General features: G+C 46.3%; 1 protein-coding gene across 1 annotated transcript in view; it reads left to right on the forward strand.

The window, feature by feature from the left end:
• Positions 1-12,396, forward strand: part of grid2ipb (glutamate receptor, ionotropic, delta 2 (Grid2) interacting protein, b) — a gene marked incomplete at both ends in the record, with an annotated part of 123,807 nt that overhangs the window by 66,245 nt on the left and 45,166 nt on the right. Inside the window, 1 exon segment of the mRNA XM_084322335.1 lies at positions 5,995-6,080. Coding sequence (XP_084178461.1) covers positions 5,995-6,080 — 86 coding nt within the window.

Here is a 12,396-nt window from a genome sequence, read left to right on the forward strand (position 1 = left end):
AATATGTCAAGTGTAATCATATTGACAAGTGGGGAACAATAGGAGACAGCTCATTGTATTGGATGAGAGAGTACCTACTGCTATGAGTGGTTGTTGTTACAATTGTTACATTGTGTGTGTGTGTGGGGGGATCGATACAGCAATATATCGCAATATTTTGTGTGGCGATTACCGATTAGGGCTGACCCCTATTAGTCGATTAGTCGACTAATCGGTCGAAAAGGAGCCGTAGTCGACAGCCCAACCTCTTAGTCGAATATAACATAAAAAAGTATATATATATATATATTTTTTTTTATTTAAATTTTTTTTTTTTATCATTCTTTCCAAAAGAAAAGAGGCCTAGAAGCGTGGCTAACGCTAATGGCACACATACCAGAGGCTAACTGCCTAAGAAAACGGGCACAGAAAGAGGATTTCACCATCTAATGAACACACTAGACTAGACAAATATCAACATGTATCCATCAGTGGACCAATTGCATGCTTTTGCAGAGGACAAGAAGCCTTCTGTCGACTCCTTCAGACATTAAGCACCCCCCCACAGCCCAAATGGAATGATACAACAACAAAAATATATACATTTTTTATTTTTTTAATATTAGGCTATACTTTTTTTTTTCAACCAATAGTCGACTAACGGCAAATTTGGCCAATCATAGTCGACCATCCAAATCCTTAGTCGGGGACAGGCCCTAGTGGCGATATTATATCAATACAGTATTGATATTTAAACAAACAAAAAAACTGTTTATTAATTTCTTTGCTTAACAATCCCATTTTACTGCAATATATATGCTTGGAATGAGGAGAACAGACTGAACACTTTATCTTATTAGATAAAACAGATGATGTATATATATATATATTTATTGCCGATGTTAACAAAGTTGATAGAGAGGAGAGGAGTGATGGAGGGGGGGAGATACAGTAGAGAAAGAGAAGAGTGATAGAGAGAGAAAGAGAGGAGTGATTTAGAGAAATATGAGAGGATTGATGGAGAGAGAGAGAGGAGGGAGGAGAGAGAGAGAGATAAACAGACAGACGGATCATACCGTAGGTAGCAATCAAACACAAACTGCAGCAGGTCAACATATTGATGGTCATCATGTTAACATCACAGGTCAGGAGGGAGCTGTGTTAAGTTAAGCAGCAGAGGGCTCATTTAAACGCTGTTCCATCGCCTTCCCCACGCCGTTAGGTCCTGTGACGGGACCTGTGACGAAGGCTAGGAGCCCAATTACACAGGATACACTATTGTTGCTTTAATAGAATAGAAGTACTTTCTTATTAATCCCGAGGGGAAATTCAGCACCACAGATCACTCACAGTAAACATTTCCTCTGCTGAGCCACCAGCAGCGCACCCTGGACACAGAGCTGGAGGGAGTGGCAGAGAGGAGAGGAGAGACTGGAGGGAGTGGCAGAGAGGAGAGACTGGAGGGAGTGGGCAGAGAGGAGAGGAGAGGAGGGAGTGGGCAGAGAGGAGAGGAGAGACTGGAGGGAGTGGAGGGAGTGAGGAGAGGAGAGACTGGAGGGAGTGGAGGGAGTGAGGAGAGGAGAGGAGAGACTGGAGGGAGTGGAGGGAGTGAGGAGAGGAGAGGAGAGACTGGAGGGAGTGGAGGGAGTGAGGAGAGGAGAGACTGGAGGGAGTGAGGGAGTGAGGAGAGGAGAGACTGGAGGGAGTGGAGGGAGTGAGGAGAGGAGAGACTGGAGGGAGTGGAGGGAGTGAGGAGAGGAGAGACTGGAGGGAGTGGGGGGAGTGAGGAGAGGAGAGACTGGAGGGAGTGGAGGAGTGAGGAGAGGAGAGACTGGAGGGAGTGGAGGGAGTGAGGAGAGGAGAGACTGGAGGGAGTGGGCAGAGAGGAGAGAGAGACTGGAGGGAGTGGGGGGAGTGAGGAGAGGAGAGGAGAGACTGGAGGGAGTGGAGGGAGTGAGGAGAGGAGAGGAGAGACTGGAGGGAGTGGGCAGAGAGGAGAGGAGAGACTGGAGGGAGTGGGCAGAGAGGAGAGGAGAGACTGGAGGGAGTGGGCAGAGAGGAGAGGAGAGACTGGAGGGAGTGGGCAGAGAGGAGAGGAGAGACTGGAGGGAGTGGGCAGAGAGGAGAGGAAGAGACTGGAGGGAGTGGGCAGAGAGGAGAGGAGAGGAGGGAGTGGGCAGAGAGGAGAGGAGAGACTGGAGGAGTGGAGGGAGTGAGGAGAGGAGAGACTGGAGGGAGTGGGCAGAGAGGAGAGGAGAGGAGGCAGAGCTTTAGTCAGAGTAGTCTGACAGTATAGAGAGGAGAGGAGAGACTGGAGGAGTGGCAGAGAGGAGAGGAGAGACTGGAGGGAGTGGGCAGAGAGGAGAGGAGAGACTGGAGGAGTGGGCAGAGAGGAGAGGAGAGACTGGAGGGAGTGGGCAGAGAGAGAGGAAGAGACTGGATGGAGTGGGCAGAGAGGAGAGGAGAGACTGGAGGGAGTGGGCAGAGAGGAGAGGAGAGACTGGAGGGAGTGGGCAGAGAGGAGAGGAGAGACTGGAGGGAGTGGGCAGAGAGGAGAGGAGAGACTGGAGGGAGTGGGCAGAGAGGAGAGGAGAGACTGGATGGAGTGGGCAGAGAGGAGAGGAGAGACTGGAGGGAGTGGGCAGAGAGGAGAGGAGAGACTGGAGGGAGTGGGCAGAGCGGTGGAGGCCGCGTCACCACGCTGGCAGAGCTTTGTTCTTCTCACTGAGTGTTGTGTCGCCGTAGCTAGGGATGGGCACCGAATCCGGTACTTTTAAGGGTACCGACGAATCACATCGGTACTACCGAGTACCGATTCACGCGAGATCCGCCGGCGCCAAAAAAATAAAAAAAAATGGTTGACGTCAACGTTCCGTGCCGCGAAACGAAACCTACAGTATGTAGTGACTGTGCTGCACGCTCACGTCAACGTTTGACTTGATTCAACAACAAAGTAGTCCGGCCGAAAACGGTCGCAAGTGTGGTTCCACTTTACAAAGCTAGATGCAGACAACGCTCGCTGCAATATTATATATTATATATATATATTAACAAATTGTTCTAAATAAATAATAATGATAATAATAAATAATTAGAAGGTACCGTTGGGTATCGGTATCGATTCACAGGTACCGGTTCAAATGCCTCCGTCACGACATGGGTTGTGTTTAAAGGGGGCCCTCCGTCACGACGACATGGGTTGTGTTTAAAGGGGGCCCTCCGTCACGACATGGGTTGTGTTTAAAGGGGGCCCTCCGTCACGACGACATGGGTTGTGTTTAAAGGGGGCCCTCCGTCACGACGACATGGGTTGTGTTTAAAGGGGGCCCTCCGTCACGACGACATGGGTTGTGTTTAAAGGGGGCCCTCCGTCACAACGACATGGGTTGTGTTTAAAGGGGGCCCTCCGTCACGACGACATGGGTTGTGTTTAAAGGGGGCCCTCCGTCACGACGACATGGGTTGTGTTTAAAGGGGGCCCTCCGTCACGACGACATGGGTTGTGTTTAAAGGGGGCCCTCCGTCATGACGACATGGGTTGTGTTTAAAGGGGGCCCTCCGTCACGACGACATGGGTTGTGTTTAGAGGGGGCCCTCCGTGCGTGTGTGTGTGAGGGGCGGTTTATGAAGTCTGATGAAATATCTAAATCTATTATAGTAAAAGAAATTCTGGATTGGAACTTTAATAGATTTTTCATCAAGCACAGGCTTCAAAACGTGGTTGGTTTTATGAGGTAAATGAATAAAATATTCTGGTTTTATTGAGTTTTGAAACAAAAACACAACATGTATTTGATGTATTTACTGAGATGTAAATGATATCAGTCACTCTGACGCCTCGAGGCCGTCATCTCAACCGTGGACGACTCCATCATCTTAAGGTGCTCCCATAGTCGAGCAGACTGTACACAGAGCAGACTCCGCGGATGTCCGCGCGGCTCTTTGAGCTTTCATAGTCGAGCAGATCTCAGCGGACGTCCGCGGTCTATTTCCTACATTTCTCGCTCCAGTTTTACTACATTTCCCACAATTCTGTCTGTTCTCAGATCAGAGGGAACATTATCAGCGGGAGAGAGAGAGAGTGAGAGGGAGAGAGAGAGAGAGAGAGAGAGACAGAGAGAGAGAGAGAGAGAGAGAGAGAGAGAGCGCGCTTCACGGGCTCATCTCTCTCCTCGCGCCACCAATCGCTCGCGCGGCGTCACATTTAATGCAGTTCGATGTCAACCAAAACGGCGAGCAGCATTTTGTGTGACACCAAGTCAGCGGCGCGGATGTCCGCGCCTCAGAAAATAGGAGCGTCGCACCTGTGGGTCTGCTGTCCGCTGAGATCAAAGCTCAAGAGTCCGCGCGGACATCCGCGGAGTCTGCTCTGTGTACAGTCTGCTGGACTATGGGAGCGCCTTTACAGTAGCTCCTCCTCTTACATAACAAGCCAGCAAGAATATCAAACATTTATCTATTTTATCCTTTTTTATTCTTCTTCTTCTCCTCCTCCTCCTCCTCCTCTTCTTTTTTATTGTTTATATGTAAACCTCTGTTTACATCTCGCGGTGGTGTTGCCTTGAGTAGTTTCCATAGCAACCTTCTTACAGTAGATACTGTAGGTATTTCCGTCCTCCACACGTCGTCCACGTCTTTTTAATGCAGTGTTTTAGTTCAGGGCTCCACTGTGGGCTCCTGGAATAGAGGCATCATTGTCGAAGCGGAGTTCGGAGGGAAGCGGCGGTTGTGATTGGAGGATCAAGAAAAGGGGGGCGGGGTTTGAGATCGGTCAATTGAGGGGGTGTTTTGAAGTGGACTGTTCCCACTGCCCAACACGAGCAGAGATAGCGGAGTTTTGTGTCACCATGGAAACCACGACACCCGACCATTCGTGGGTCGTCTAACGCCGCTGATAAACGGGGGGCGACCTAATGTTTATAAGATGATACATAACAAGCATCTGTCAACTAGCAGAATTGGTCTTGACTTGACATGTGCATTAATAACACTCATAAATACTACATTTTCTTTTTATAAAGTTTTTATAATTTGTTTCTATCTAAGTACAAAATAATTTAGTTTAATTGGTGTTTGTGTGCCGGTGTGAAAATTACACTTAAAGGTGCCATAGACAACATTCAGCTACTAGATGTCGCACTAGAGCACTATCATGTCATTTATCCAATCGAGTGCATTCCACGTGGGGAAATGCACAATACTTTTAAAAGCTATGTGGATGTATTATAATTATTATTATTATAATTTTTTTATATTATCTTTTCCCCCCCCCCTTTTTCCGATTTTTCTCCCATCCCACTGTTAGTCGTTATGCCAATTCCCAACCCCCTTCCTGGTTGTTGCGCATCCCCCCCCCCCCCCCCCCCCCCCCCCTACTGTTGGTCCTGAAGGCCGGAGACTGTCACATGCTTTCCTCCGACGCATGTGCAGCCAGCCGGCAGCGCAGATTCTCACCGGGAGAGTGTAACGTGTGGAAGGTCACACTACCTCCCTCCAGATCCTACCCTCGCTGTGCAGGCGCCCCGACCGAACTGTAGGGGTCGCTGTCCGCAACGGCCAGGACCCACCCACGGCTTCCCTCCCCCTAACTCAGCCAAACGAGTTAGTATAGCGATCAGCCCGAGCCAAGGCAATGCTGACTCTCCGGGAGTCGAGACCACAACCTCTTGCATTGGTGACGAGCACAATCTCCGCTACGCCACCTGACCGCCTTATTTTTTTTTAATTTTTTTTTAACATACATACATAAAATGTTATCTATAGTACCTTTAAAATAAAACTGCTAACAAACAGGTTCTGTGCTGCACACTGTACATCTTCTCCATCGCTCAACCCTCATCTAATTGTGTGTGTGTGTGTGTGTGTGTGTGTGTGTGTGTGTGTGTGTGTGTGTGTGTGTGTGTGTGTGTGTGTGTGTGTGTGTGTCTCTCTCTCTCTCTCTCTCTCTCTCTCTCTCTCTCTCTCTCTCTCTCTCTCTCTCTCTCTCTCTCTCTCTCTCTCTCTCTCTTCCCTCAGGACTATACGTGTCTATAGAGGGAAGAAGAGCTTCGGTTTCACCTTAAGAGGCCACGCTCCTGTGTGCATCGACTCTATCATCGCAGGTACTCCTCTCCATGACGTCATAAACACCTGCTGGTAACCGTTGAACTCCGGACCTCAATCTGCTTGAGTCTCGCGACTCCCGCGGCTCCGCCACTTGCTCGATTTTGTTTGGTCGGTCGAAAAAAGTGACCTTGATGAGCGGCGCTCCTCTCCAAAAGTTTAACTATTTTCAACTTTATGCGCTGGGAGCGCTCCGCCCCCAAAAATGCTAGCCGCCGAGAGCGCTGAAACGCGAGGCGCGGCGCTGGGAAAAGGAGCGCGCCTGTCGCGTCTTTAGCATAGAAATGAATGACAGAAAGGAGCTGGCAACTCATAAAAAGCTGGCTGTGGACACGGGCCCTAATAATAGTATGGAGTAGAACATACACATGGAGAGAGGTGTGTTAACCCTTCTCTCTGTATGGTAAGATAAGATAAGATAAGATATTCCTTTATTGATCCCCTTGGCGAACTTCTGGCATCATAAGCAGTGTGGGGGAGGGGATGTACAGGTATGGGCAGGGTAATAGTAGAAAGACGTAAATATAGGCAATGAAATTAGATCTTAATATAGAAATATGAGAAAAATAAACAGTGTAAACAAAGGTGCAGATGAGGCTCTGTATGTCATATCATGTTGGCTGGTGAGAGGTGTGTTATATTCTCTGTATGTTCCATGTTGGCTGGAGAGAGGTGTGTTATCTTCTCTGTATGTTCCATGTTGGCTGGAGAGAGGTGTGTTATCTTCTCTGTATGTTCCATGTTGGCTGGAGAGAGGTGTGTTATCTTCTCTGTATGTTCCATGTTGGCTGGAGAGAGGTGTGTTATCTTCTCTGTATGTTCCATGTTGGCTGGAGAGAGGTGTGTTATCTTCTCTGTATGTTCCATGTTGGCTGGAGAGAGGTGTGTTATCTTCTCTGTTTGTTCCATGTTGGCTGGAGAGAGGTGTGTTATCTTCTCTGTATGTTCCATGTTGGCTGGAGAGAGGTGTGTTATCTTCTCTGTATGTTCCATGTTGGCTGGAGAGAGGTGTATTACAGTATAGGGAGGTGTAGTCTGACGTCACTGGTTGTTCCACCCGTATAGGTGGAAAAAAAACTTTGGAGATCGGGCCTTCTCTCGTACTGCACCCCGACTCTGGAACTCCCCCCCCCCCCCCCCCTCCAACCTGATTGATGTCTGTCTCCAGTCTTTTTGTGCTTTCATGCTGTCTTCCCTGTTCCCCCCATGGTCTCATGTTCCTTTTGTTTTTGTTTCTTTGTTGTTTCTTTGTTTTTGTTTCTTTGCTTTTGTTTCTTTGTTTTTACTTTTGCTCCCGACTATTGTCAGCGACTTCGGGTTATTGAGAAGCGCTATATAAATTTAATTAATTATTATTATTATTATAGGGATTCATCATTGGGGAAATGGATTATCGGCTATTGTAACAATTCTGCCTCATGAACATTGGCAAGCTTTCCATTTTTGCACATAATGAGTTCCCTTCTACCACTAACATTATTGTTTTTAGCATTTTTGGTTGAAATAAAGGTAGTTATAAGGTTTTTAATTTGTCGTAAAAAATAACTACATTTGGGGAGCTCCCGTAGCTCACCGCATATCTCAGCGCTATTTCTGCGTCGGGGAAAACCGTGCTCGTCACGGATCTGGGGGACACGAGTTCGATTCCCGGACCCGCCGTCATTTCTCAGAATGTCTTCCCCTGCTCTACATCCCATTTCAACCTGTTTCTGTCGGTCATGCTTGACCAGAAAAGCGATAAACGCTAAAAAATAAAGTAAAAAAAAAGAAAAAAAAAAAATACATTTACCAGTAGGCAGCCTGTTGTTCACTAGGCAGCCTGTTCAGTGCTGTCGCCTGATCCACGTCACGGCCAGCTGATACCACGCTAGCTAGCTAACGTTAACGTTACCTCGCTAAACGTACTAGACGTTAGCAATGTCTACTGTCGTTAACCATTTTAAATCGGGGCATGTAGAGGCGTTTCGGGGCCGAGTAAAATGTACAGGTCCTCTTCTCAGACCTGTGCACTGCATGCATCATGCCGGCTAGCAAGCTAGCTAGCTACACGTCACGTCCGGCTGATACCACGATGGCTAACTAACGTTACAAGCTCAAAAACCTTATAACTACTACTGTCGTGTGCATAAGTTCCCTGGCAGAATACTTTGTCTGTGAGGACAAAAGTAAATAAGAACGATATATATAACGCTGTATAGCATATTCTCTAAAAAGTATACAAAGAGGAGATAACAATTTTAAATCGGGGCATGTAGAGCCCGCCGTAAAAACAATAACGTTATAAACTATACACTATGTACAACGAAACAATGATTTACATTAGTATTTACAGTGATTTAATATGCAGTGAATACAAATAATGATAACGTGGTTGTTGCTTTTAGAAATGGTGTTTGGCTTCATCTGATAAATGGATATGATCACCAGAGAGATACTAGCCACAGATTCAGGGTCAGTTATTTTCCCATTGTACGAATTGTTAAGCTTATCAAATGTGAGGGAAATCTGATCCTAGGTCTGCGACTAAAGCCAGGCGTCTACGCTGTGGTGACGTCAGTCAGCAGCGCCAAATAGCAGTGTAGTTTCCCAGCGAACGAAAAAACATAAACGTTGTTATTTTGCTACCTTTGCGATTAATTGCGAATGTTTTCATGTTGAGCTATAGAATGTGGATGAATACGCACAGAAAGGTACACCATGCCAACGTTAATGCTTTATTCATCTAAAACGGGCCGATTTAGAAATGGTCAATGGGGAAATACATTAAGTGGAACAGAGGGTGGAACAGGAAAAAAACGAAAATGACGTAACCACTACACCTCCCTATATTCTCTCTGTATGTTCCATGTTGGCTGGGGAGAGGTGTGCTGCATATGTTTATGGAAGGCAGTGTCAGTGTCAGTGTCAGCATCCGGTTGTAAGTGATCGGGGGCGGGGTATTGACAGGTTGAACAACAGCTTAATACAGGGTGCTGTACGAACTGCGTCACGCGGTGTGCAACCTTGAGCTGAAACACACTCTGGAAGACGAGACTGACTTCCGCGGGAACCCGCCCACGCCCCCGTAGACGGGTGGAACAACGCAGAGCGCTCAAACGCCCTCACACAGGAAGCGAAGGCACGTCTCAGCAGAACGCTCTCCAGCTGTGGCAGCGGAGGAAGCTCAGCGTCTGATGAATTGAAAATGGGGGACCCTGATGTAAACAAGACGAAAGCCTTTCTCTGGTCTGCATCACCTTAACAATTGTGTGTATTGAGCTGTACTGTATTGTACCCATTCTGCAATCTGTTAATAAAATGTTCAATCAATCAATCAATCAGTCTCTCAACCGTCGACGGTATCAGCGATGGTCCCTTGTGGTCCAGTCTTTACACATCAATAATTGAGAGCAAATTCCAGGAGCATTCAAAGGTGGACATTTTCCATGGGAATTAACAGGAATATATTTCGGAATTAATGGAGAATATATAGGAATGAATGGGGAATTTATGGGAATACAATGGAAATATATGGGTCATTTTCTCAGGCTATATTTACCATGTAATAGAAATATAACCAACCATATCAAAAGCAGACATCATTGCAAACCCTTCTAACAGATGAGTTATGAGTTGAATACCTTTCATTGAACAACAACAAAAGAAAACATTCCCTCTCTCGTACGTCAGACTCTTCTTCATTGTCCATATTCAACCTTGTTGGCTGCTCTGTGAATTCCTATCAAATGGGATTACATGTGATGAAGGAGTGCACTACACATTGAATGCACAGTGCAGTGTTGCAATTCATATTTATTTTAAACAAAACATGCCGCATGACCTAGTAGTACCTTATTAGGTGTACCCCCCCCCCCCCCAGAATTTCCAAAGCTTAACTCCCCATGGACAATTTCCATTAAAGTCCATCCAATAGAGATGTCCAAATAATAAAAAAAAAAAACCCCAATCCTGATCTGAGTAATTTATTATTGAGTATCTACCTATACTGAGACCTGATCCGATATATGTATTTTCCTAGATAGTACAGCTGCACAGTGCACACTTCAAGTATATTAAAGTTAGTGAAACCAATCCAATATAGGTAAAGATATAATCGGTAATTGAATAGTTCTGCTTAAAGGGGGGAAAAAATACGATCGATACCAACCTATCCAACATCCCTGCTAAGAAATAAAGTCTCTCCGAGTTCGAACAGATCGAACAGGGTGTCTGTCGGCTCAAAGTGATACAGTAGGTGGAACCATCACGCATATCTCCGGGGGGGCGGAGTCTCTGGACTTCTGTATGACCCATGACCCTGTGTGATCCGTCTGTGCAGTTAGCTGCGATAGACTCGCCAGTGTTTCACCGTAATGGATGCGACGAGAGAGAGAGGCAGAAGCGGAGAGGGATGGCAGCCTCTACTGGACCCCCTGCAGACTGCTCTGTGTCGGGGGGAGCAGACTGCTCTGTGTCGGGGGGGGGGAGCAGCCTCTCTGTGTCGGGGGGGGAGCAGCCTCTCTGTGTCGGGGGGGGAGCAGCCTCTCTGTGTCGGGGGGAGCAGCCTGCTCTGTGTCGGGGGGGGAGCAGCCTTTCTGTGTCGGGGGGTGGAGCAGCCTCTCTGTGTCGGGGGGGGAGCAGCCTGCTCTGTGTCGGGGGGGGAGCAGCCTTTCTGTGTCGGGGGGTGGAGCAGCCTCTCTGTGTCGGGGGGGGGAGCAGCCTCTCTGTGTCGTTTTCGTTTTAGTTCGTTCTTTTTTTTGCGTTTTCGTTTTTTTCGTTCGTTTTCGTTTTAGTTCGTAAATTTTTTTGCGTTTTTGTTTTAGTTCGTTCGTTTTTTTGCGTTTTTTTTGTTCTTTTTCGTTTTAGTTCGTTGATTTTTTTGCGTTTTTTTTTTCTTTTTCGTTTTAGTTCGTTGTTTTTTTTGCGTTTTTTTTTCGTTCGTTTTCGTTTTAGTTCGTTAATTTTTTTGCGTTTTTGTTTTAGTTCGTTAGTTTTTTTGCGTTTTTTTTTTCTTTTGCGTTTTAGTTCGTTGGTTTTTTTTGCGTTTTTTTTGTTCTTTTTCATTTTAGTTTGTTGGTTTTTTTGCGTTTTTTTTGTTCTTTTTCGTTTTAGTTCGTTGGTTTTTTTGCGTTTTTTTTCCCGTTCGTTTTCGTTTTAGTTCGTTAATTTTTTTGCGTTTTTGTTTTAGTTCGTTAGTTTTTTTGCGTTTTTTTTGTTCTTTTTCGTTTTAGTTCGTTGGGTTTTTTTGCGTTTTTTTTTGTTCTTTTTCGTTTTAGTTAGTTAATTTTTTTGGAGAGCAGCCTCTCTGTGTCGGGGGGAGCAGCCTCTCTGTGTCGGGGGGGGAGCAGCCTGCTCTGTGTCGGGGGGAGCAGCCTCTCTGTGTCGTTTTTGTTTTAGTTCGTTCTTTTTTTTGCGTTTTCGTTTTTTTCGTTCGTTTTTATGCGTTTTTGTTTTAGTTCGTTCGTTTTTTTTGCGTTTTAGTTAGTTAATTTTTTTGCGTTTTTTTTTTCATTCGTTTTCGTTCGTTAATTTTTTTGCGTTTTTTTTTAGTTTGTTGTTTTTTTTGCGTTTTCGTTTTAGTTAGTTACATTTTTTGCGTTTTTTTTGCGTTTTCGTTTTAGTTAGTTACATTTTTTGCGTTTTTTTTTTTTCTTTTTCGTTTTAGTTCGTTGGTTTTTTTGTGTTTTTTTTCCCGTTCGTTTTCGTTTTAGTTCGTTAATTTTTTTGCGTTTTTGTTTTAGTTCGTTAGTTTTTTTGCGTTTTTTTTGTTCTTTTTCGTTTTAGTTCGTTGGGTTTTTTTGCGTTTTTTTTTGTTCTTTTTCGTTTTAGTTAGTTCATTTTTTTGGAGAGCAGCCTCTCTGTGTCGGGGGGGGAGCAGCCTCTCTGTGTCGGGGGGGGAGCAGCCTGCTCTGTGTCGGGGGGGGAGGAAAAGGACAGCATGTACAGTACAAGTGCGGGAGCGTGTGTTTGTTTGCTCCCGTACAGTCATCATGAGTGAGTGCATGTACACTGATGACGGGGTCGTGCCCGCCCACCACCACAGAGCTGCAGAGGCTGGTTGCTGACTGACTCAGTGCCGCATGGAGAGAGAGACTGATATGGAGATGGAGGAGGAGGAGGTGGGGAGGAGGAGGTCATGGTTCTTCTTCTCATCGTGATTCACGTTCAGATGCTGAGAATGTAACATATAGAATGTGTTTAGAATGTGTCCTGCCGTCTCATCACGTGACCGCCAGACGTGACGGCGGCGTTATGCGACACCTCGATGACGCGAGGGGAGAGGGGAGATTTGAGAGACGCGAGGGGGGCCGTACGGACGACGCGGGCAGAGGAGAG

This window comes from Notolepis coatsorum (genome assembly GCF_963971535.1).
Source record: "Notolepis coatsorum genome assembly, chromosome: 10".
Taxonomy (NCBI): Eukaryota; Metazoa; Chordata; class Actinopteri; order Aulopiformes; family Paralepididae; genus Notolepis; species Notolepis coatsorum.